General features: G+C 39.8%; 1 protein-coding gene across 1 annotated transcript in view; it reads left to right on the top strand.

The window, feature by feature from the left end:
• Positions 1 to 25894, top strand: part of CEP192 (centrosomal protein 192) — an 81267-nt gene that overhangs the window by 30192 nt on the left and 25181 nt on the right. The window contains exons 21-37 of the mRNA XM_064703205.1: positions 1379 to 1443; positions 1521 to 1712; positions 8788 to 8911; positions 9038 to 9168; positions 10819 to 11842; positions 11965 to 12088; positions 13151 to 13322; positions 14616 to 15495; positions 16639 to 16787; positions 18400 to 18630; positions 20059 to 20184; positions 20588 to 20722; positions 20914 to 20977; positions 21637 to 21776; positions 21900 to 21992; positions 22788 to 22903; positions 24713 to 24889. Coding sequence (XP_064559275.1) covers positions 1379 to 1443; positions 1521 to 1712; positions 8788 to 8911; positions 9038 to 9168; positions 10819 to 11842; positions 11965 to 12088; positions 13151 to 13322; positions 14616 to 15495; positions 16639 to 16787; positions 18400 to 18630; positions 20059 to 20184; positions 20588 to 20722; positions 20914 to 20977; positions 21637 to 21776; positions 21900 to 21992; positions 22788 to 22903; positions 24713 to 24889 — 3943 coding nt within the window. The remainder of the gene's footprint in view (positions 1 to 1378; positions 1444 to 1520; positions 1713 to 8787; positions 8912 to 9037; positions 9169 to 10818; positions 11843 to 11964; positions 12089 to 13150; positions 13323 to 14615; positions 15496 to 16638; positions 16788 to 18399; positions 18631 to 20058; positions 20185 to 20587; positions 20723 to 20913; positions 20978 to 21636; positions 21777 to 21899; positions 21993 to 22787; positions 22904 to 24712; positions 24890 to 25894) is intronic.

Raw genomic sequence — 25894 nt, 5'->3', positions numbered from 1 at the left:
ATGTAGAACTCTCCCATGATTTTTCAGAATCATTATATTTCAGACACCTTCTATATCTTAGACTGGAGTTGTCAGGTGATTAGAATATTTGACTGTTATAAATTTTTCCAAGGCTACTTAGGTTTTTCCACCTGATAGATTTTTAAAAACTTTGGCTTTCAAGTCAATGAGCTTACCTCTTTGCATGGTAGATGATAATGCACTGACAGATTCCACGTGGTTGGCATTTTTCTGGCTGCTGCTCTGCTTGTCTGTCTGCAGTGGTGTTTGACAGCTGAAGAAATTTTATTTGTAAGGACAGAAAGGACGTGTTACATCTGATTCTTTGGTCTCTCGTTTATGACATGTCTCTGTAAGCAAACTGTGCACACAGTGTGTTCTTGTATGGAGTAGTGCAGGAATGCTCACTTGACAGTGTTGGGTGCTTCAGAAAGTCTCTTGGGGCTTTAGGGCTCATATAGAAGATAAAGAACTGATGCTGTCAGAGAGCTGAATATAACAACATGTCATTCACAGTGCCTTTAGGGGATGAACTTGGATTGCTCAATGAAGATGTATTCCAACTTTGTCAACTCTGTTTTTTCCTCAGAGTGTGTATTGTGACTTCCCATGAGTAGTTTGATGGATAACAGTTGTATTCACCTTACAAGTTTGCATGCATTCTCAGCTTTTGCCCTCCATGCCTAGGGATACTCTGTGTACAAGGACATGTATTTTTGAAGTTTTGATGAGCTTAATGATGCATTTACATTGTGGTCAGGTGGTAGAGTAGTATCTCTTGATAACTTTTTCACAACATTTTGGTGCAGAGATTCTTAAGTGTTAGTTGTTCTGTAGATGATAATTGTGAAAATAGTACAGGCATTTGAATTCAAAAGTAAGATTGGGTTATTTGGCCTGTTAATTTGCATGGGTTTTTCATTAATAGGTACAAGCCAGTGTCTTTCTTTTGCTCCAATTCAAAGGTACCACCTTGATGGAAAAAATTTTCAACCTCAAATATAGTAAAGGTTTGATCTGATTTAGCCATGTGATGTTTGGTTCTAGCTAGTATGGGTATCATAACCTATAAAAAGTTCTAGTTTAGCCTGGGGCTAAGGCTGTTAGAAACTTTCTTTATTTACCACTAAGTTAATTAGCTACATGCTGATTTTACTTTGGCTTCTAAAAATCCAGCAAGAACTCCTTTAAAACTAATTTCCTATAACTTTTCTCACCAAACTGGGATTGAATAACTCCTAGTGTGCCCCAGACTGTCTCAGGCCTAGAATTTTATGTGCAATAACTTTCCATCAAATTGAGTTAATGATGACAAATAGTAATGATGGTACTTAGTAACTTTTGCTTTATTTTAATAAATATTCTCTTTGGTTTTAAGCTGAAGCAGCAGCTATGCTTGCACAAGACCAGGAAGAATTCGAGAAAGCACACAGGCTTATGCAGGTAACTAATGACCTCAATGTAAACAAAATAGTTTTCTTATTTACATATTACAACTTCTGAAATCTCTTTGGTTGCAGGCAGGAAAGGTAGGCAGTCTGAATGCATCTGAATTAGCAAATACTTCATGGAGATCTGCTAATAGCTTCATTCTGCCAAGAACATCTGATCTTCATAAAGATGCCAGCTATTTACGTTTGTCTTTGGGGGAGTTCTTTGGTCAGAGGTCTGAAGCTCTTGGATGTCTTGGTGGAGGCAGTGATGTGAAACGGGTATGTATCTAAATGTTAGTATTGAGAAACAAGGAAAAGACAAGACAAACGGCAGCTAGCACTGGTTTTGTTATTTTGTAAACAGTTCTTTATCAGATCTAATTTTCTAAGTTGATTTAGGAAGGAAATTCTGTGTGTTACAGCTGTGGGTTGACTGGTTTCCTACTGGAATTTCTGATGTGAAGTGCTGCCTGGTGTTATTGCTGAATGTTGATCTTTGCCTTTTGGTCAGGAACTAATTATGTGTAGGATTAGAGGGAGAAAAGTACACCATATACAGGAGGCATGTTAGAGATCCCAGCAAATTACCCACACAGTTGAGAGAAACGCTGGTCAGACAAGGGTATTTAAACAATGAGGGCATCTCTGAGTGGCGTTGATAGCTGATGTGCTATCTGGGCAGTGTCCAACTTCAGTAAAAATGTAGTCATTTAGATTCTGACTTACCAACCCCTGTATATGTCTTATATCTGGTGGATAACTGACGCTTCTCTCTTCTACTATTGGTAGACAGGATCTCATCTGTGTTTCATAAAAAAAAAAAAATAAGGTGGGGAAGTGTGTACAATGAGAAGAAGTGGTCACACATGCTTGTGTAATTCACTTGTGTCCTGAGGAATTTTTGGAGTTGGCAGAGTTAGAGTCTGTCCTAAGCATTCCAAGGCTTAGTGGCAGACCATGCCTTCAGGCAGAGATAATGTGATGTACTTTATTTCTTTATTTTGAGTAACTGGTAGAAGTAAATTGTGTCCTGGTTTCAGTTGGAATAGAGTTAAGTTTTCTTTGTAGCGGTTAGTACAGTGCTGTGTTTTGGATTTAGTATGAGAATAATCTTGATAGCACACTGATGTTTTCGTTGTTGCTAAGTAGTGCTTACTCTAAGTCAAGGACTTGGGAGTGTTTCATGCTCTGCCAGTGGAGCAGGTGCACAAGAAGCTCGGAGGGAGCATGGCCAGGACAGCTGACCCAAACTGACCAAAGGGATATTCTGTACCATAGAACATCCTACTCAGTCTGTAAACTGGAGGGAGTTGGCTGGCAGCCATGGATCACTGTTCAGGGACAGGCTGGGTGTTGGTCTTTGGCCAGTGAGCAATTGTGTTGTGCACCACTTGTTTCTCTTGGGTGTTATTCCCCTCTCCTTCCTTTTCATTACCAGTATTATAGTTGTAATTTATTCTTGTGTCAGTTATTAAACTGTTCTTATCTCAACCCACAAGGTTTGCCTGTTCTTTCCAATGCTTTCTGTGGGGAATAGGTGGGGAGTGAGCAAACAGGTCTGTGGTAATGTCCTGGGTTGACTATATGATGCTTTTATCCCCAATCGTCTCATTCTGTTTATGTTGAATAATAATAAGTTTTGTATCTTTAAGAGTGTTACAGAGAGTGAAGGGGGAGAGAGAAGAAGCGCGCAGTTTGTTTTCAGACACTGCACTCACTCCTCCACATTCCTGCTCCTGACTGTGTTGTCTGCGGACAGACAGCGGGACAGAGAGCTCTTCTTTTGCTTTTTAGTTAGTGTTAGCTAGCTGAGGCAAAGAAGTTCCCTGGACTGTTTTTTTCCCTTTTCTTTGGACCTCTTGGAACTGCTCTGGACTGAACACCCAGGAGAGCACCGGCAGCTGCAGCTGAGGCCCACTGGGCCGGCCCTGGCCTGCGACAATTCCAGCACTGAGAGACTGATCAGAGACTGAGTGAGCTGCTGCTTGAACCCGGGGTTTTCTCAGTTTGTCATCTCTTTTAGAGTGGCAAGGGGTCTCATTGTTTTGATACTGTTTTGGTCTTATTTTGGTTTAATAAACAGGGGGTTTTTTTCCACCTTTCTCCAAGGAGGTATTTTTCTTTCCTCCCGGACCAGTTGAGGGGGGAGGGGCCGATTGGATCTGCTTTTCCCACCGGAGCTCCTTTGGGGGGATTCTTCCCCAAACTTGCTCTAAACCTGGACAAATACATGAATTGGGATGAGACCCCTGACTCAGGAGTAAACCCTGGTGTGGAAAATCCTAAGTGGTGTGGGAAATGGGAGGATATGGGCCAAATCCTGAAGGAATTCTCTGACCCTATAGTGTGGGATTTTCCCCATGAACAAATTCAGAACCCAGCTGAGGTGGGGAAATATCTGAAAGAGAAGTACCAGGATGAGCCTAAGGAGAGGAAGGTCATTGCAGTGAGCTGGGCCCTGGCATATGCTTATCGCACACTGCTAGATACTGTCGGGCAGCAGACAGAGGCAGGGGGGCAGGGAGATAAATCAGCAACTGTCCCGGTGACTCAGGCTGCAGTTAACACTCCAGGCTCGAAGCCAGCAGCCAAACCCATGGCTGTTGCTACCAGCACTAGAAGTGGGAAATGCACAGCCAAGACCAATTGACCAGTGGATGATGATGATGATGAAGGAGAAGGAACCTCAGTGCCCCCTGACGTAAAGTCAGGAGTCAAAGCAGCAGATGCAAGATCAGATGCCAATACTGAGTCCTTCTCCCTGAAGGACCTTCGTGGCCTACGGAAGGATTACACTCGAAGGTCTGATGAATCCATAATTAGTTGGCTGGTCCGTCTCTGGGATGCTGCAGGCGAGGCTACCGTTTTGGATGGCACTGAAGCCAGGCATTTGGGATCCCTGTCACAGGATTCTGTCATAGACCAAGGAATGATGAGGGGGGCTAACTCTCAGAGCCTCTGGGAACGGGTCCTAAGAAGTGTAGCAGAAAGATACCTGTGTGCAGACGATCTCTATATGCAGCAGACTCAGTGGAAGACAATAGAGCAAGGGATCCAATGCCTGAGAGAAATGGCCGTGGCTGAGATTATCTTCTCAGATGATGTAACAACTAGGAACCCAGATTTAGTACCATGCACGTCTGTGATGTGGCGAAAACTCGTACGACTCGAGCCCCCCGTTGGGCGCCAATTCATGTATTTGTCCAGGTTTAGAGCAAGTTTGGGGAAGAATCCCCCCAAAGGAGCTCCGATGGGAAAAGCAGATCCAATCGGCCCCTCCCCCCTCAACTGGTCCGGGAGGAAAGAAAAATACCTCCTTGGAGAAAGGTGGAAAAAAACCCCCTGTTTATTAAACCAAAATAAGACCAAAACAGTATCAAAACAATGAGACCCCTTGCCACTCTAAAAGAGATGACAAACTGAGAAAACCCCGGGTTCAAGCAGCAGCTCACTCAGTCTCTGATCAGTCTCTCAGTGCTGGAATTGTCGCAGGCCAGGGCCGGCCCAGTGGGCCTCAGCTGCAGCTGCCGGTGCTCTCCTGGGTGTTCAGTCCAGAGCAGTTCCAAGAGGTCCAAAGAAAAGGGAAAAAAAACAGTCCAGGGAACTTCTTTGCCTCAGCTAGCTAACACTAACTAAAAAGCAAAAGAAGAGCTCTCTGTCCCGCTGTCTGTCCGCAGACAACACAATCAGGAGCAGGAATGTGGAGGAGTGAGTGCAGTGTCTGAAAACAAACTGCGCGCTTCTTCTCTCTCCCCCTTCACTCTCTGTAACACTCTTAAAGATACAAAACTTATTATTATTCAACATAAACAGAATGAGACGATTGGGGATAAAAGCATCATATAGTCAACCCAGGACAGGTACTTAGTCCCTAGCTGGGGTTCAGCCATGCCAGTTGTTAGTTTATTTTATCTGTGTATGGGAAGTGCAGTGTATGTGTTCAGATTGGGCATTTGCAATGCTGTATTATTTCTTAGTGGTATGAGAGGTATACCAAGCAAGCACTGTGGGCCAAAACTGCTTTGCAAGTGTATTGAATCTGTTTGTTCATTATTCAATTTATTCATGTGTCGCAGACATCTTTTCATTAAAATCCTTTCTTAGGATTTTTCCTTGAGAAGCTGCAGTTTCAGCAACCAAATGTAAACAATGATTATCTACTGCTGTGGAATGCAACAAGTCCACCTGTGATTGCCCCTCTTAGATGTTTACAAGTAATGGCCAATCAAGGACTGAGCTCTCTCAGACAGAGTCAGAGAGAGCTCCTTTGTTTTCATTCTTTGCTATTCTATTCTTAGCTAGCCTTCTGAGAACTTCTCTTTCTATTCTTTTTAGCATAGTTATATGTTATATATATATCATAAAATAATGAATCAAACCTTCTGATCGTGGAATCAACATTCTCGTCTCTCTCTCATCCTGCTAACCCTTGTGACCACGGTCACAATTCGTGACCCTGAGTGACTGAAGCGGAAATCATCACTTGGTGAGACCCCAGAGGAGCAATTGCTACACTGGGTAAAGCCCAAATGTGTGGCATTGATGGTTGCTTCACAAGTGATCACAGAAGTGGATTCTAGCCAGGAGCTGAAGAACTGAAGATCCTGATTTGGACAGAGTTCACAGCAAGGCTGACCACAAAGAGAACCTTCTGAAAAGACTCCAGGAAGATGGCCGGAAAGCTCAGCAGCACCATGCAGCTGGCCAAAGATTTTTGGACTCTGTCACAAAGTACTGCAGGCTTTTCCCTTCCTGATGATCCTGGCCTTCGCAGATTATGGCTGCAAAGGTGGTGGGGTCTTCCCACCAAGGCTGAAGTTCCTTTCTCCCCTTCAGAGAAAGGCAAAATGGGGTGAAGAATTCTTGGAATTGTCCTGGCAGAGAGACACTTACATGAGTTTTTTCGATGGGCAAAGCTTTTTGGCTTTTTTACGAATGTGCTGTATGCCCTGGACGTGTTTGTATGGGAGTGCATGGAATTCATTTTCCAATTCCTTTTGGACCGTGGATTCAGACACCCCCGAATTTACCTAACATTTAAGGCACTCTTCCTGGTCTTGAAGCGGAGAGCAGCTGTTTTTCCCTGGATTGCTAACTGCAATGGGCTCGCCCCATTTACCCCGACTCCAGCGGGAGCAGACCCTTTGGAGGGGGACCATCTGCTGCTTCCCAGCCCCCCTGCATCCCGGCGGGGGGGGCAAAGTTTTGCCCCGAGCTGAAGTTTTTTTTACTGCGTTTTCGGAGCATGCTCACATGGAGCCGTTTTTCTCCCCTTCTTCTCTCTCTCTGGGGGATGAAGAGTGGGCAGCACCGCCCTGGCCAGCGCCACGAACACCGCCCCAACCCGCCCCGCGCGGCCCCTCCCGTGGCCGTTTCTTCAGCAGAGCCTGTGGGCGCGGCGGCCCCGCCTGCGAGCTCAGAAACATGGCTTCCTGCACCAGCGCCGCTGTTGCTAGGCAACCGCCATCCAGAGCCGCTTCCTCCGCTTCCCACGGCCGCGCCTTTGCCCGCAGCGCCGATGCTGGAGGTTGCAGCTGAGATCAGCGACCCGCCAGCCCCCTCGCCGCCTTCTACCGAGCCAGTCCCTGTTCCGGATGATGCTGAAAACGGCGCCAAGCCTGTGGGACCCTTGGAGCTGCCCGCGGTCCTGCCGCCCCCGGCAGCTGCTGCGGTGGCTTGTTTGAGCTCGGACCGTCCCGGGCCGTTTGCCCTTGCAGCAGCAGCCCCGGCCGCCGGCCGCTGGCCTCTCCTTCCGTGGAGGAGGTGTGGCTCGCCAGCTGGCTGTGGGTGCAGTCCGTCTGCTTGCGTTCAAAATCAGTCTTCTTGGCGGGCTGGGGAGTGTCTGTTCGGGGATTGCCCCTTGGAGGTTGCCGTCTCTGCTGCCCCTCGCGCATCCCAGCGGTGAGGGGCAGGTGGGTCCCAAAAGTTCTGTCCCCTGGTCCCCAGGCCGGAGAATGTTTGCGTGGTGCCGTGAGGCAGATGGGAGCAACATCATCTGCATTTTCATTGCAGAGGCAGAGGGCACAGTGAGAAGCGATCATGGCTTGTTTGCTGTGGGGAACAAAACATTCCTAGAGCCGAGATGAAGATTCTTGGAATGGCTTCTATTCCCCTGCTGCTGGCATGCCTTGGTGATTTTGGGGAAAAGAAGAGTTTGGCCACTCGTCCCTCGTTCTGCCATTGTACTGGCAGCGGAGTGCAGGCCTGTGGCAAGGCAGAGCCTGCCTCATGGGTTGGGCCCTGGCTGTTGGGCTAGGGTCCCTGGGCTAGGGCCACCTCCCGGCCTCCTGATGGGTTTGGGGGTTTTGCTTCCCCCTTCTGGTCCTGGGGCACCGTCCACATGGGCCAGGGCCTCCCAGGGCCTTTCTCATGCTCTACTGTTGCTGCTGCTGCTGCTCTTTTGAAAAAAAAAAAAAAAATTAAATAAAAAGGGTTGAAATAGCTGGCAGCAGCTCTGAAGCATTGAAGGGCCAAAAATTAGCTTCAGCCCAAGTTGTTCAATAAAGGGCTGTGGCCAGTACATTCCAGAAGTTGTCTCAAAATTGTTAGAAATTGTTTGATGACTGTCAATGGACTTTTGATAAGTATTGATGGATTTTTCTGTAGCAAGCCTGTTTCAGGACCAAAAGGGACTTTCAGAGATGGAAAGAGGAACATCTTCAGTCCATGGACTTTTCCTGAAACTCAGCTCCTTGGACTTGGTCTTTGTTTGCATTGTTTTTGCATTTTCTTATATTGTAAAATTGTTTTAGCGATATGATAGAATTTTATGTTCTACAGGTGAAGAAATTCCCTGTTCATTCCACAGGAGCACTTGAGTGAAGTTTGATTGGCAACAGATAACCTGTCAAGTGTTTGTCCTTTCCTCTGCATGTGCACAGCAGAGAAAATTACAAACACTTTTCTTTTTAATTTAACAAAATAAAACAAGGTGACATGTCGCAGACATCTTTTCATTAAAATCCTTTCTTAGGACTTTTCCTTGTGAGAAGCTGCAGTTTCAGCAACCAAATGTAAACAATGGTTATCTGCTGCTGTGGAATGCAACAGGTGGATCCATGATTGGTCTCGTGTGGATGTTTGGATTTACTGACCACTCATGGCAGAGCTGGCTCTCGCTCTCTGTCTGAGACACAGATCTTTGTTATTCATTCTTTTCTATTCTTAGCATAGCTAGCCTTCTGAGAACTTCTCTTTCTATTATTTTTAGTATAGTCATATGTTATATATATATATCATAAAATAATGAATCAAGCCTTCTGATCATGGAATCAACATTCTCGTCTCTCTCTCATCCTGCAAACTCTTGTGACCATGGTCACACTCATGCTGTATTCTGGGATATTTTTTATAGCCATCTTTTGGTTACTATATTACATCCCCGAAGAAGAGGCAGCCTGTTCCTTTGCTCATGAGATCTGATTCATCAGGAGGTGACATCGGCCGAGAGATTTCACAGTTGTCTGAGGTGTTTTCAGGTACTTATGGAGCAGCTCTTTTTTTCTATGGGGCATTAAGGGAGCATATGTATCCAATGATGCAGGTTTTTTAGACAATTTCCTTACTGTAAATTAATTGCTTTTTTTTGATGTTGTTGTTGTTAGATGACTTGGAAGCACAAACAAAAAAACATGCAAATTTTACCAGCTCTGAAGGTTCAGGGCATAGGGTGGATACTGCTGCTGGAATGCGTGAAAATATTAATACAGAAGCTGCTACCAAAAGTAAAGCAAAGGTATTTCTCTTGTATTTTTCTTTAAAGTGCAACTATGAACTGAAACAAAATTCAGATTATTCCAATTATTATTGTTTCTTTGAATACAGCTACATTTTGGCTTTCACGTCAGCTCACTGCTTTTTATATTGATCATTTGAATCCTAGTAGGTGCCCCTGTTTCTTAGGTAGGTTTGATTAGAATGGCATGATCCATTAGTAGTAGTAAGTTAGGTGATAGTATCACCATCTCATTTTCCTTTTCCTTTCTGCTTCACTTTAAGAATTGCTCAGTCTGTCAGGCCATAGTTTTTCAGAGACTCAGGCCATTGATGTTCTGTGATCAAGTTTCTGAATTTCAGCTGTGTCTTCCCCTTCTATTTTTTTAATGAAACAGCTTACCTTTAGCATTGGAATAAAATATTTCAGTTGATAGAATTTAAGAAGATAAGCATGGTGCAAGTCTGAGAAAAGTGTCTTTTTAGTTTGGTAGTCCTTGATACCTACCTTCCCTGTCTGTGTCTCCTCCCTAAGCCGGCTGTCAGCGCTCCTCCTAATGCAGGCCGGGATGCTGTTGAGCTTCTTTGCCTGGCTTGTGGTCAACTTCCTGTCTGCCAGGACCCTCGAGTCCTTTTCTGCCCAAGCTGCTTTCCAGATGGTTGGCCCACGGCCTGTACAGGGGCCTGGGATTATTCCTCCTTATGTGCTGGTCTTCACATTTCCCTTTGAACTTCTCAGCCAATCTTTCTGTCTTGTTGAGCTCCCTCTGAATGACAGCTGACTCTCTTGGTCTATCAGCCACACCTCCCAATTTTGTATAATAATGGAACTTCTTGAAGGTACCGTACCTCTGCCCAATCATCCACATCACTATTGAAGTTGCTGAACAGTACTGGCCCCTGTCTTGATCCCCAGGATACTCTACCAGTGAGTGACTGGCCTCCTGATGCACTGTTAGTGCTGCTGATCTACCTTTTGAGCCTGGCAGTTCAGCTTGTTTTCAGTCCAGTCATGGTGTGTGTGTCTGCTCTGTGCTTTATCTGTCTTTTGATGAGGAGGTTGTTAAGTCATGCATGTGTATCTACAGGAGGACAGGTGGTTTCAATTCTTCCTGAGTCTGTTTCTGTCTGAGAGAGACAGAAAAGTCCAGAGCCCAGTTTCCAACTGTCTACCTACTCTGTGCCCTTTGCTAAGAATAGCCAGTGTGAAAACTAAAGAAGAAATCAGACTTGAGTAGTAGAAAAAGCTGTAGGAATAGCTGTGTCTTCTCTCTATAGAGGCAGATGATTTCAAGTTAATTTGGATGTTACTGTATATTTGATCATGGTAACTTCTCTGCTGTTTGTCCCTGATAGGATTTTCCTCCCAGTTCTTTCAACTGAACTGAATAAAGCATTTTAGGATTTTTAAAGTTTCACAGGAGCTAAGGCTTCCTAGTAGAAGGAAGAATTATTTATTGTTATTATTTAGTCTAGAAAAGCTTTTGTGAAGTAGACTTTAAAAATCAGAAGAGTGAGAATGTCTGTTGCAGCGTTCCTTCTAGACAGGTGTTTCAAAATGCATCAACGAAGAGTGTTAATATAGTCCCATATCCTAAAATGCAAACATGAAACAAAACATTAAACAAAAAGTTTTTTGCCGTGATGCTTAACTCATTTTGTTTTGTTCTAGGATGGAATTCATAAAGGCAAGTTTGAGGATAGCTTGTCTAATAATTCTGACTCTGTCTTGAGTATCAGCACAATTGCAAATGCTATTGCTAATGCTTCCTCCAGTGCTGAACCTTCCCAGCTAGCTGCTATGATGATGGCACTCTCCAGTAAAAGTAAAAGAACACGTGTCCTTCCTAGAGCTGTTAAAGAGGCTAAACTCTCTACTAATGAGGCATTATCCAGCAATGAGGAAAATAGTACATTTGATATGGAAAAATACCTCAAAAAAACAGATGAGAACAGATGTGAAAGTGAATACGAGAGTGTCATGAAACATGAAGCATCTGTCCAGAACTTTACATCTGATACCTTTTTAGTGGGTAAAGAGAAATGTAAGGATGCTTTTGCAGAAGACTGGATCAATAATCACAGCAAACAGCAAGGAATAGAGAAGCGATTGCTTGATTATCTTAATGAAGAAGGTGACAGTCAGAATTTTTCTAGTCTATCTGGTGTTCCCAGCCACAGAGATGTAAATGCAGATAATGTTCGGTGTTCAGAAAAGTTGTCAGATTTGGTAAATTGTAAACATTTACAGTCAATGGATGCCAATATTGGATCAGAGACACTTAATGAAAATGAAGCCCACACATGTGGAATTCTCTCAGCAGCAAAACTGGAAGTGGCACAGCGACATCTACTTGCTTACCAGAACAGCAATCTCACTAATGCATGTAGTATAGGGGAAGATAGAGAAACAGCAGATCAAGCAGCAAATGCTGTTCCTGAACCGTGTAATGATTTAGTGGAGAGAAGTGCAGGAAATACCGTGCCCCTCAGCAACTTAAAACCTGCCAAGCAATTGAGTAAATGTGTCTCAGTAAGTCCTACAGCAGCTAAGCCTGTGCAGAAATTGAACAGTGATGACAGGAGGCAAAATACAGAGAAGAGAAACAAGGATGCCAGTACTCCTCATAGGGGGAATGCAAAACATGTGACTTTTGAGAAGCTGTCCCCAACTTTCCAGACTAATACTAATACTGGTAAGTAAACCTATATAGATGCAATTATTTGTTGAAAAAGCTTTTTTTTTTTTTTGTTTTGTCAGTAAACTTGTTTCCTGTCCATAAATAAATATGGTGCTTAAATTTTGTTTATTTGCCAGACCATAAACCCGTTCTACCTGAATGTGACTTAAATCTGGAGGGTGAGCAGTGTAGCTTCAGACCTTCAACTTCACCTCTGATTCACTCTTCTCCTAGTGAGACTTCTGGAACAGCATTTTCAGGGTAAATTTCTTGGTGCAGGTTACAAGAATTAGTGCTTCATAAGGATTGTTGAGGGATCATGTGTTTGTTTGAATGTTGACTGTGATCTTTATTAGGCTAAGACTTCATTATACATTAAGCTGGACATTGTATAGACCAATGTAGATGTGTTTTTTAAACTAAGAAGTATTTTGCTCCATCTGGTTCTCTGATTTGTGTCATTGCTTATTGTGGGAGAGGGTGGGTAGAAATATTTGTGTGGCTTTTGACTATTTTAATACATACTTGTGTGCAAGGTTTAAGGTTACCTTAGCAACTGAAAGTACAATGTTTCTTAAATGAAACATCCAGTAACAGTAAGTGTCATAAGATTCCAACTAAACACTAACATGGCCAGTAGCTAATGGTTGTGTGCAGACTGATAGGATGAGGCAGCTGATTTCCCTGACTTAACTTTGAACTTCATTGTTTGGTATTTAACTAATACCAAATGTTTGGATGTGTTATTAGAATTACAGGCTGTCTGGCATTTCTCAGAAATTAATATGTGCAGGAGAATATGTATTTTTGCAGCCATGTTATATAGCTCTTAGGATGTCCGATTAAAATTGTCAGTGCTTTAATTGTTGTCATGTTAGCTTTTTTTGTTGAGCAAAGTGCTGAGAGACCCTGTGTTTTCAGGTGTTTGAAATGAAGAGAATCTCAGCAGTGAATAGGAAATCTAATGGTGTGATGGGAGGTTAAATGATTTCATTTGACTTTTTAATCTAGTTAGATACAAGTATATTGATTCACCTCTTTTAATAAGTTGTGTTGCTTCTGTGGCCTTGGCATCTGAGGTCAGTTTTGGAATTCTGATGTTTTACCTATATGGATTTATATAGAATGAAAATGTGTTTTGTGTACATCAAAGCCAGAACTTGTAAAGATTGGGAGCTGATTTCTCATTTCTACTGCATTTAACAGAACAGCTAATTAAGTTGACTTTTAGAATAGTATAGGTAATGGCTAACATTGATTTTCTTGATGGCAGCATTAAAAGTATATATTTTATCATTGGCCTATTTTGAATCTCTTTTTTAGATCTGAAGTGGACTTTACTCACCCATCACGTTGTCAGGAATCTCCTTGCAAAGAGAATGTGGTACCTCCGTCTGTTTACTCGAGTCCAAGCATGAGCAGGTTAACCTATGTGTCTGCATCCGGCAGCGCCCGTAAGAACTCAGCAGTGATGCATAGTCCAGAGACATCCTGGGTAAGGAAAAAATCCAGCACCTCAACCTTACCCCCAAACCAACATTTATAGGTCAAAGTAATTCTAAATTAGAAAAGCCTTAAGGGTTTTCAAACAGTTTAGGATATGCTGTGCATAGGGAGAAGGTATTCTTCTTTCCAGCTTCTGAGTTATATGGAAATTTGAGTTTTGATATCAACTCTGCTAAATGCGCACACTCTAATAAATACAAACATAGTAAAACAATCCAAGAACTCGGAACTTTTGAAAAAGTTTGAGTTGATGTATTTTTTCCTTTAATTCTTTTTGATAGTTTCTCATTAAGTCATTCTGTTCTTGGAATGTGCTGCAGTATTCCAGTAGTATTTTGCAGGATCTATATTGTTCTCATCATACCTGAGGCTCCCTTGCTGTTCAGCTTCAGCTGTTGGGAGAATAATTTTCCTGGTTTGTTTTTTTTTTCTGGAGAAATATTTATAAATACATAATGTAGCTTGGACTACTTTTTTCAGGACTGAAGCTATAATTTTCTACCTCTGACAGTCATTCTCACTGTTTTTACTGGTTTAGAAGAGAACGTGCACTGAGGGTAAAATTTGTGTTCAGACTTGCAGTCTTACCCTGATTAAAATAATTGGCAATCTTTTATCTGAATTTGTACATTCCCTGGAATCTGAAATCTGTTACGTCTCCCCCTTTCCAAAGTCTGTGTAATTGTGGATGGAATTTTAAAAACAGACAGATAAAACCTGAAGAACCTTTGTGATTTACATGCATGTCTGTAATATGAATATGAATGCTTATTCCAGCTATACCCTACCTGTCAAAATGGCAGTTCTCTGGACTTCAGTGATTTCTTATGAGCACACAAAGAAAATGTCTGTATCAGTGCATTTCCATGCATCTCAAATCCTTTTTGGTTACTGATTTGGTTCAAGACCATTCAGTTTTTTGGTTTTTTTTAATCTGTCTAGTACGTCTGGTGTGTTGTCAATGCTGTTTTGAACGTAAATCTAAAAATACAGCACCACAGAGACCGCTGCAGAGAAAATCAACTCCATCTCAGCCAGACCCAGTAAAATGTGTCTTAAGGACAGCAGACAGGTTGATGCTGCAAGTTTTCTTTTTCAAGGTGAAGAGTCACAGTTAAAAAAGTAAAACTTCAGACAAGACAAACTTGATTATTTATATTGGATGGCAGTCCCAATAATGATCAGACAGGAAAGTTTCCAGGCATTACAGAAATACGTGTGTCTTATGTACCCTATTGCTTTTCTTAAGTATGTGATACTGCATGTTATATTTGTTTACTAGGAGGAAGATGCTGGTGAACTGAGCACAACAATAGTTCAGGCCAGCCCAGTTCCTCTGCAGGAACATAGAAAAGAAAATCTAGAAGACCGCTCATGTCAAAGAAATAGAAAAAAAGCAATACTTAGTACTGACCAGGAACAAGAAGGAAATGAACTTGCTGGTCTTCAAAGAAAACCTCATAATGTACTGGACCAAGAACTGGCCAAAGAAGGTTTTCTGAGGATGAATCAGCTTCCATTTATTCCTTCAAATGTACCAGCAAATCATGAAGAACTAGACCGTGTTAAATCAGCTTTACCAAGTAAACACTGCACCTTTCCGCCACTTTCTGTCAACAAGGATGCACAAGAACTGTGTCAGGATCAAACAAACAAAGCACAGAGACAAGGATTGCCTGTTTATTCTGGATTAAACACCTGTTTGCCATGCAAACAAAACCCATGTGGTGAACAGCATGTTCATATATCAACTGTTAAATCCCATGTCACTACCTCTGAGAGTCAAGCAATCTCTTCTTCGGTCCCCACCTTGCTTACAGGGCATTGTCTCGCAACAACTCCATTTGCACAACAGCATCTGGGAGCTAAACAACCTCCAGGAAATGCAGTTCTGTCTCACTTTCATGGCTGCAATGCTGCAGGTTTTGGCCTTCCAGCAGGGCTTCCTTGTTCTGGTATCCCAGGAGGACATGTTGAGAATCCACTTATGTTAGGAATTCCTTTAGGTCCAAATATTGGTCCTGGCTTTTTGGGTGCAGCTTCACTTTATAATCCACACAGTACCTCATGGAATAATAATATCTTAAATATAAAACCATGTACTGGACAACCTCTTGGAGCTGGGGGAAGGGAGTGGGAGTTGTCGAAGTCACCTGATAATGGTGAGTGTGATTTTTACAGTGTATTTGAAATACAGCTGTGGACAGGAATGGTGATAGTGATGTTGCTTATGTTAGAGTAAATACAATTAAGATGGTACTAAATGTAACTGCAATTATTGTTTGTGCAAACCCTGTTACTAGTTTTCCTTTAATGTTGTTCTCTGAATTTAGTGCCTATTCTTATAGCTCCCCTAATGGTCTTAAAAAAAACATTTATCAGAATTTCAGCATTCTTCAATATTAATTAGTTGTCTGTTTGTGTGAAGGATGTAGCACTACCTTTCATAGGAGGAAGAGAAATCCTAGCTGCAGTTCAAACTAGGCAAGACAAGTCATGCTCTTGAAATTCCATTGTATTTTATCTGGAAAGTAGAGGACATTTCTATTTTCAGCCTAATTTAGTGTTAGCAGTCAGTGAAGGCCAAAACTCATAAGAAATTTGAACCCCATGGAGGGTTGAAACTGTTTGCTGGTTATGCAGGGAAGGATGAGCTAAGTGTTCTCTGTCCTTTCTAGACTTAGCTCTAAACCTAAGCAACACAAATTACTATTTAATTTTAAAAACTTATTTTAACCTACAGTCTTGCTGTACTTTTTTTTTTTCCTGGCTAATTCTTTCAGCCTAAATGACAAACTAGTAGAATTGAAGATTTGAATATATAAGAGTTTAGAGCTTGTTTATTGATTGTTCCAAATCATTGATCTTAGTGCATTTTAAAAGAGTGAAATACTCCTTACCAATTTTTATACTAACAAGATTTTGTACTAGTAATGTTCAGATTTTCCGAGCTGGGCTAGTGCTGATTAAATTGTGACCACAGAGTGTTTATCAAGTATGTGTGTGTGTGTGTGTATATATATATATATATATATAATATATACACACTTTGTGGGTCTGTATGGAATGTGCCATTTCCATAAGTATTTGCTTGTGTGACAGTAAAACTTTAAGATGCAAATTAGAAATGATCAAAATGTCAAATTTCACGCTTATGAAAAACATTCTTATGAGAACTGTGGGAGTCAAACATTTCCTTGCCATAATGAAGCATTTGTCAGATGAGTTCACAAACTTGGTGGCAGCCTGAATGCTGATTTGCTTCTGAGTACTTGTAACTAATAGGAGCATTTTTTCTTCCAAAGGACATATAAAAGTGCCAGAAGAACTGAAGTTTCCTACTGCCTGTTGTGTGGGAATTGCATCTCAGACAGTTCTTAGTGTTTATAATCCAACTGACCGGTGGTTGCAGGTCAACATTGGGATACTCAGTGTTTCAGTTAATGGGGAAAGGGTAAGAGATTTTTTCTTTTTCATAAAACTGATTAATATTGTAATCTTAGCAGATATCATATGTAAAAACAAGGCCCTCTGTACAGATCTGTGATTTTTTTCCTGTTTTATCATTAATATGCACAAAATCAATGCTAATTTCTTTAGCCAGGCCACCTGACTTCCTCTAGCAAGTAGACTTTGTGAGGTAAATGCCACATGAGGATTGTTCTGTAGAATTATATTGTGTGTATGTAACGTGGAAGGTTTGAGTTTGAGTTATTCATTCCCACCTTTGTACATGCAAGAAAAGTCAACCATAGGCCAGAAAACATCCATGCTACTGAAAAAAACTGCTATAGGACTGTTACTGCAAAAATATTTTTGGCAGTTTTCTCCTCTTTTTCTTGCAATCAGGAGATCTTGAGTGATGGAAAATGAGAAATATTTAGGGCAGGCTTCAAGCTAGATGGGTTGTCCTGTGGGTTGTAGGTAGCTTGTAGGCCATATGTTGGCTGTCTTCCACTTCAATTTTGTTAAATTCTGTATAATTCTGTTATCATACTAATAGTTCCAGAAGTTAAATACCTTGAGAACTTGAGAATGAGTTAGATTCAAGGTCCATCAGAAGGATTTAATTTCTTTTATTGATGAATAGACTTAGTAGATAAGAATATAACAACAGAACAGGCATAGGATGCTCTGAGCTTTTGGCAGTTTGATACCTGGTAACTTTAGTTAGCTGTTATTCCTGTTCTTACTAGTTTTTGGTATAGTGCTCTTTATCTAGCTAATCTGTTGAAACTATGAAGTGTTGTCCACAGTTCAGTTCAGCTGTAGATTGTATCAAGTATTGCTTTTTTCTTTTTTAAAATACGGTTCATGCTGGTTTTATTTCGTCCATATTACTGAGGAATAGCAGACAATTATTTGCTTTAAATATTGCATCTTATAAGTCTTAGAAATCCTGATCACATCCCTCAGGTATATTCTTCCAGCAGATGTAGCATGTGTCTTTCCAGGGGTATGATTTCTGGTTTTGATCTTGTTTTCTTAGAATGCTTCCTCTTTGAAGAACATCAGGCCACAATTCTGTGTGCTTGTGTGTATGTATAGATGTGTGTGTGTGTTTGTGTGTGTGTGTATAAGGATTTGTTGCATAATTTTCTAATCAGCTTCGTAGAGCTTTTATGCATCTCCTGTAAACAGTGATTCTGTTAGATCAAGAGGTGATTTTTTTTAAAAATGAAATTGCTTTACAATTGTTTTCATGAATAAATATATGCAATTGTTTGCACAGTGTGCTTAAAACCGATGTTTTTTCAGTCAACTTTGAGATCCACTGCTGTTCTTTCTCAAAAATCAGGGTTTTACTTAATAATTTTCCCAGTGTCAATCTTTCACTAGATGGTAGAAAGAAACCTCAGCAATTTTCAGGCTGACTTGTCTGTTTAAATTAAAAGAAGAGGTCTGCAGTCGAGCAGGATGCAAACGGGCCATGGATATGAAGATGCATTAATTAAATGGAGGAGAAATATATACAAAATGTCTGTGTTAAGCAGTGGTGCCAGATGGAAATGAAATGTCTTCTGGTAAAAGGCCTGTTTGAAAATGCCAGGTATTTTGTTTTTCAGATGGATCCTATGAAATATCCATGTTTGGTTTTCAAGAATAAAACCATTGTAGGACCCTACTCTACCAACGACCTGAAAATACTTTTCTTACCTTCCCGCTCGGGCATCTTCCAGTGTATCCTCAATGTTTCATCTTGGCCAGTTTCTGCAGATGCTGAGACAATCGTTCAGTCAGAAGCTTTGGCAAGCAGGGTAGTTCTGACAGCAGTTGCTGAAAATCCTAATTTAGAAGTAAGTTGCTGTTTATTGTGGGTCTTTTGTTGTTGCAATTTTATGAATAATTTCATGACACTGGAAAATAATAGGATTGCAAGGTTGCTCCTCAAAGAAACCTGGAATTTCATATGTTTGAGTGGAATAGAGGAAATTTTTGAGAAGCACATTGTTATCTGGGAAGTTCCAGTTGTGCAAAAACAGCTAGCTAGAAGTGAAGGCTTCTGTGTGGAAAGAATAAATTAAAAATTACTTTTTTGTTGTGAAAAGACTGGGCATTACCTTTTTCATTCTTAAGACCTTAAACATCTGATGCTTCGCTTATCAGATGCTTATCTGCTGTGTTGGATTGGGAATTTATCGTAACAAAAAGCATTTATTTCCAATTGTAAGGATTTCTTTATTTTTTACATCAAGTAGGCTTTGTCTTGGTTTCTCACTACCACTACCTTGTTTATGATTGTAGAGAATATTTTCTTATTTTGGACTAATTAAAAATTAAAACTACATGCATGTGTAAAGTGCTTTTGTCTTGTGTCTTATCATGAAGAACAACCAAGTGAGAGAGTGTGACAATAATTAAATCTGGCTTCATATAGTTCTTGATTTAAGAGTATGGACAGGCATAGAAAGGCTTGATGATACTTGTGGAGGTGCCTGAAGAAATTTCATGGTAGTCTGTGACATGGTTGATAAAAGTAAAATTTTCAGTCATCAGCCACAGTGGACATTTTCTTTTAATTTATGGTGGTCTTATAACTTGTTTTGGGCTAATTGTGTTTTGAAGTAATGAACGCACACAAATTGACATAATTTTTAATGCTTCTTCAATAAATTTTTATTTCTTTTTAATGCATTTTTAATTCTTTCACATGTAGTCCATTCTCCATGTTACTCATAGTATATTCAAACTTGTGTCATGTTCAAATAAAATTTAAACCTTGTGCTCAATCTCTGCATGTTGTTACATTCCTGAGATTGGAAAAAGTACCAAATAAAAGCTGTATTTTGCTACAGATCATGACATTTAGGTGTTTTTAAGCTAGCAAAAATTACTGTCCCTTATTTTCTTAACTTTCAACTTGCTGAAATGTGTTTTTAGCTATCTAAACCTGGCATTTCTTACTTGCTAGCAATAATCATGGTTTAAACTTACTTTTAATTTGAATTATCCAAAATAACTTGGTTGTATGCTGGATTTTGGTGGATAAACATTGCACTAAGACTGGCTTAATTGATTGAGGTAAAATGTATGGGAGATAGCCAATTGGCTGTAGCTCCTTCTAATATCAAAGAAAACATGATTCTTAGGCTGTAATAGTTTGTATTATATGTGGATATAGGGTTAAGAGGGTGAAATAGATGAGTAACATCCTGGTACTTTTGTAGGGTAGAGTGTTTTCAAGGTTTTCCTTTCTTCTAAGTTCTGCTTTGTTTTAAAACCAGGTGGAAACAGGAAAAGAAGATTGCCTGGATTTTGGTGACTTGCCTTTTGGCAATTTGAAGGCTCTTCCCCTAAAACTTATCAACAAAACCCATGCCTTTATGCCAATTAGACTTATTATTAACGCAGTAAGTACAGTAAAGTTCTGTATGTGAGAGCTAACATCTTGTGATACTGGATTTTAGTACCCAAACACTTTGTTACAGATCATTAAGAAATAGATCTTATATCACTCTTATCTATATCATTCGATATAAGACTTCTCAAGAAGTCTTCTGTTAGTCAGGAAATAAATAGTTTTTGCAGGGTGGTAATTTGATTCTGCTGTAATGGTACCAACAAAAATGCATCTGGGATAGGTGTGTGGGGTTTTGTTTCATGTTTCAAAGTTACAGCCTAAATTTGTTTCTTTTTTTTTTTTTCCAAGCTACTTGAATTGTTCAAAACTTGTCTTGCATTTCTCAGCTTTGTGAGCATTGCTGTTACTGACAATAAGAGATTTAATACTTGTAATACTTCTCTTTTTGACAGAATGCAGTAGCCTGGAGGTGCTTCACCTTTTCCAAGGAACCTGTTAATACTTCTAATGAACAAATGGATGCAGTTTCTCAGGCAGCAGCTCCATCAGTTGTAAACCATGTGATACATGCAAGCTATGATGGGCAAGTGAGTAGTTTATAGTTGGTCAATTCTTCTTTTTACTTGCTGTCTGAAGTGACAGTGCTGAATATTTGAGTTCACAGTAATGATTTTTGGGCAGCACACCTTTTGCATGTTCAGGTTTTGTGGGTGTTTTGTTTTCTCCTCTCAATAATTTTCTCCCTTCCATAAGGTGAGTCAACCAATTTCTTTTTCAGGATCCTGAAGCTTTAACAGTTTGGGTTCTGTTCCATGCACCTAAGAAACAAATTTCTTCTTCAGGTAAAATAATTGGATTTTCATTTCAGCTGAAACAGATTTGACTTTTAATGTATATGTGTTTTAGAATTGCAGGAACAGGCTGCAAACTTGAAACATGTTTGGTTTGTGTGTGCTAATATTTCAGGTATCATATTCATTTTTAGTAACTGTAGGAGACAGAATGTCTCTATGTCTTAATCCTTTATGTATTACCAGGGACATTTTTACTTTAGTATGAAGCTGTACAAAGTTTACTGCAAGATGCCTGGAATTTGTGTTAACTCTTTTTGCTGAGGGAATTAAACCATCACTTAAGAAAATATTGCATTAATTGCAAAATAGATAATAAATTTGAAGAAATCTCTGAGTTGTTCTGACTTGCTGAATAGAAAATACTATATATATCAACTAGTTTGGCTGGTGTGGTAGGATGAGTTTTTTTCTTTGCATTAGTGACAATTTCAGTTACATATGACAAAAAGGTAAAACTCTTAAATAAGGTTCTGTGAGACTTTATTTAAAAGAGGGGGAAAAAAGTGTTGCAGGAGTAATGGGAGAGCTGTTCTTCTCACCCCATGGATATGTTAAGATTGAAGAGTAGCTGAAGTGAGACGTGCATCCATAGGAATGGCCTTTGCTGTTGGCACACTTGCGTTTGCTACTCATGAAATTGTTCCTAGATTCCTTGGGTCCAGCAGAGGAGTTCCTGGCAAGAGTGGATGTGGAAGTGGATAGTCCAGGACCTAGCACTGTGATTAAAAGTATTTTTCTCAGAGCAAGAGCTGGAACAGCAAGGATACGCATTCCAAAGGACTTAGAGGTTTGTGTGTATTTACAAACTGTATTTCAAGAACAGTTGCCCTCTCCTAGCCTCCTACTTTTGTAATGTTTGGTTTTATTATATATGTATATATACAGATATACACTTACTTTATTTTTACAGAAAATACATCTGTCTGCTAGTGTGTGTTCAACAGTCAAGCAGCAGCTGCCATTGGTAAATTCTGGAAACATTAGTGTACATTTGAAAGTTCAGGTAGGTTGGCTTTTCCCTCTTGAAATCATTATTTTTGTGCTGTTCATATTGTACTGAAGCTAGAGGTGAGCCTTGGGATTTTAGCTCAGCTCTGGTTTGATAAAAGCTTTACAACTTTACATACAGGGAATGAAAAATGCCAAAGAGATTTTCTTGCTTTTTTAGAAAAAGCTTATGAGTGTTCTTTTGCTCAACTTCAGTTTTACTTGTTATAACAAACATACCTTTATGATTTTTAATAAATTTTAGCTAAAATATTTGTTATGTGAAAGTAGTGAAGCCTGTGCTGCATAGCAGGTGTTAGTTAGCTGGTAGAGTAAAGCCTGCCTAAGGCAAAGATGAATATTAGCATTGGGAAACATCTGTATTTTCTAACAAAACTGCAGTAGTTTTTAGTGTACATCTTGCCAACTCAAAGTGAATTCTTTTCAAATATGCCGTATCTTTACTTGACCTTTTTGAGAATCTATGGAAAGTGTGGTTCCAGACTGAAAGATAACTAACCACATTTGAAATTTGCGTTTCAAAGTCAACAGAAGGAACAGTTGGTTCCATTTTACAAAAAGAGATGTGTTAGCCCATCATTTCTAAGATCAGAGGCCATGGAAATAGGATCTGCCACATTAAGTGATGATACTGGGTGCTAATTGATAGTGTTGAAGACGCCAGGTGTATTCAAATTGTCTGAATTGCATGTAAAACAGGTGCAGAACCAAATTGTATTACATTTTGTAGAAGTATTTAGTCCCTTAAAATAGGTAACTAACCCTCCCTTTTGCCCTTGCCTGCTTTCAGATATCAGATCAAGACAGCTGCTTTGCTGTTAAACCCGAGGATCTTTTCCTTTTTCCTGGAGAAGAACAAGTAGTGACTGTCCAGTTTTTTCCAAAAAGCACAACAACTACAGAAAGGTAATATAACTAATTCTGTGCTACATATGTTAAACTGAACTACTTTTGACCTTAAGGTAATGAACAAATTAAAAGTTTCACCCATATGAGAGTTTTTGACTTCAGTTGTTCTCATGAGAGTTCTCATCCATTACAAAAGGATTTATGTTAAGGTTCACCTTTCTGTAGAATATCTGCCTCTTATAGGTATGTATAGCAGAATGAATAGATAACATTTCCTATCAAGAAATATTCTAAGACATGTTTAGTGTAAATAAACAGAGTAAATCCCGGTGGCCCTTTATCTAGTAGTTATTTCTAAAGTACAGCAAAGCTTCAAAATACTTACCTTCAGCAGCCTCTTCAGTTGCTTCCCTCTTTCTCTCTCTGCTGAGGCAAGGGAAATGTTATTTCTGTTTTACATGTGAAAAATGTCAAGAACAGATCAGGATCCTAAGTATTTATTTGTCTGCTGTACTCAAATAAAAGTTTGTTCTGTACAACACTAATGTACAAGTTCCTTTTGCAGATGGATGAAGCATTCGTAGTTTTGCTCATTAGCTCCTGTTGAACTTCATGCTGCAAAATAAACTTGATTGGTTCAAGTGACAATTAAGATGTCATGTGAGAGTTTTTGGCAATGACTCATTTCTCCAGAGCAGCTTTTCCTCTCTTGTTACATGACTTCCAGTTTCTGCAAGAATGGACAAAGGAGTATCTTCACTATATGTTCCACTTCACTCTCCCCAGTGCGTTTAAGTAAAACAATGAAGTTCTGTGCTAGTGACAGTACGATCCTATTGGATAGGTTGAATTTTTACAGGCTTGAGGTACTCAGGAGGATTGGAAACTTGGTAATCTTCATCCAAATGCTGCCTAAAGACTACTAACCTAACTGAGGCAGTAACCAGGGTCCATGTTCCCTGCTGATGGGATTCGGGGCTTGGTCAGCAGGCATCATGGGGATTCACTGACAGCTACAATGGAGGTTCTTGAATTATTTTTTTTTACTTGAAATATCTCTGTGCTATAACAAATTATTCAGGCTATTATTTAAAAACTAGATTTCCTTTCTTGATGCTCCTGGTTATCTCACACCTGTAAAAATTCATTGAAGTTTCTCATGGCATTCAAAAGGCATCTCTTTAGTCTACAGCCAGACTTTGTTTCTTTCTAAAATTATTCTGTCAAAATAATTCGTATGGACAAAATTACTTTTGAGCTGTAGTCTCTGAAATATTTATCTGAATCATTTCCAGATGGAATACTTTGTAAGACTGTGTGAGGTACGTGGGGCCTGTGTACTTAGAGCTTACTTTAGGCCATACCTAAAGCTGGCCTTTGTCATAAAATAAAAAGAAGTGTTTATATTTTTGCCTTAAGAAGGTAGTTTTAAAAATGCCTATCTGTAATATTTTTTCAGTTATGTTTTGATTTCCCCAGCTAATCTTGTTCTGTTGTTGTTGGGAATTTAGCTGCTAGAGAATAGAAAATTACAAAGCTGTGGCTAATTCCAAGTCCTGCACCTGCAAGATAGTGTGTCTTTGGGGCCTAGCTGTAGTAAGATAACAAACAGTGAAAGAGACATGAGAAAAGAGAGATGTAACCCCTAAGGAATGAAGAAGAGTTCATGGTATAGTTTAACCAATAGATTGCTTAGCTTACAGAATATTCAGAAGCTTATTATTTGCTGTATAAGCGTTTGATACTTTCTTCAATAAACTAGACCTGAAGGACCGGACCTGCTGAGCCTGTGATGAACCATATGGTGTCCTGGTCCCCTTCCTACGACATGTTGTGAGATTTAAATTTCTGCATTTATTTTTAAAGCATCTTGAAAATCCTTGTGCTGCCATCTGGGCCTCAGTTTGAAGTGATGATCAAAGGTGAGGTAGAATCTGGGCAAAACAGACCTGTGTCTACACCTGCTAGGTGCTCAGACATTCCACCCATCCTCTCCAACAAGCAGTTCATTGCCTGGGGAGCAGTATCACTTGGATCATCAGTGTAAGTACAAGTTGAACAGCTGTTCATATAGAATATCATGTTAAGCATTTTATGTTGCACTTCTTTGAAGTAAATTTTCTCGTTCACATTGATAATTGGCAGTAATTTGTTCTGTGCCTCAAGTGAAAGAAGCAGTATATTGCAATTATTTTTCTTGTGCAAGAAAGTTTTAGAAACAAACTGATCTTGTTTGAGCTTTGTGTGTTCTTGAGGACTCTTTAATTATGATTAGAATATCTGGTTTTGTAAGTTTAGTGTGTCACCTAAGTAGAAATGAGGAGAAAAGTATTTTTCAATTAAGTTGATAGAAAAATTCTGTTGGTTCTTTTGATACCTATCTCTTGCTAGAGATTAATTATTCTTCATCTCATCCATGACAAGGAACAGAATCCAGTCTGGGTAATGTAATTTGACCATCTGAATAGCATAAACTGTTGAACATCCCTTGATTGATTTGAATGTGTTTCAGGGTTAAAACTTCTAATGTGGAGAATCTGTTTTGCCCCTAATTATGAATTATTTTATCCTTCTGACTACTTCTTGTCCACACTTTTTTAGTTTCAAGTTTACAGGTTTATTATTCTATGCTTTAGTGAAACTGTTCCTAATTGTTAGGATGGTCTTTGCTTCTTTTATGGGTAAACTCTGCAAGTTTTGCAAATCTCTGAACTTCTAGTAATTATTACTTGAAGGACTAATCCACTGTTGGTTGATACTGAACTTTTTGATTCTAATGATCTAATCATGTTCCTGGTGGTTTAAAATCAATGTTTTTATCCAATAACTGTTTCTAATAGCTGCATTTCTGTTTTTCTGGTTTGTTAAGGTGTAGTGTGCTTCTAACAGTAGTTTTGGTTATTTGGTGTTTAGGAATTACAGGTTCTTTCCTGTATGCTGCAATGTTTTTATTTTCTGTTCCTCCTGTAAAACGGTGTTGAGGAACCCTTGGTTTTAGGAAGCTGAAATTATTTCTGTAATTTTGTTTCAACAGAATACAAAAGAGTG

The sequence above is a fragment of the Zonotrichia leucophrys genome, chromosome 2 (genome assembly GCF_028769735.1).
Source record: "Zonotrichia leucophrys gambelii isolate GWCS_2022_RI chromosome 2, RI_Zleu_2.0, whole genome shotgun sequence".
Classification (NCBI taxonomy): domain Eukaryota; kingdom Metazoa; phylum Chordata; class Aves; order Passeriformes; family Passerellidae; genus Zonotrichia; species Zonotrichia leucophrys.
Note: the sequence above shows the minus strand (reverse complement) of the source record. Positions and strands in the feature narration are given on the sequence as shown.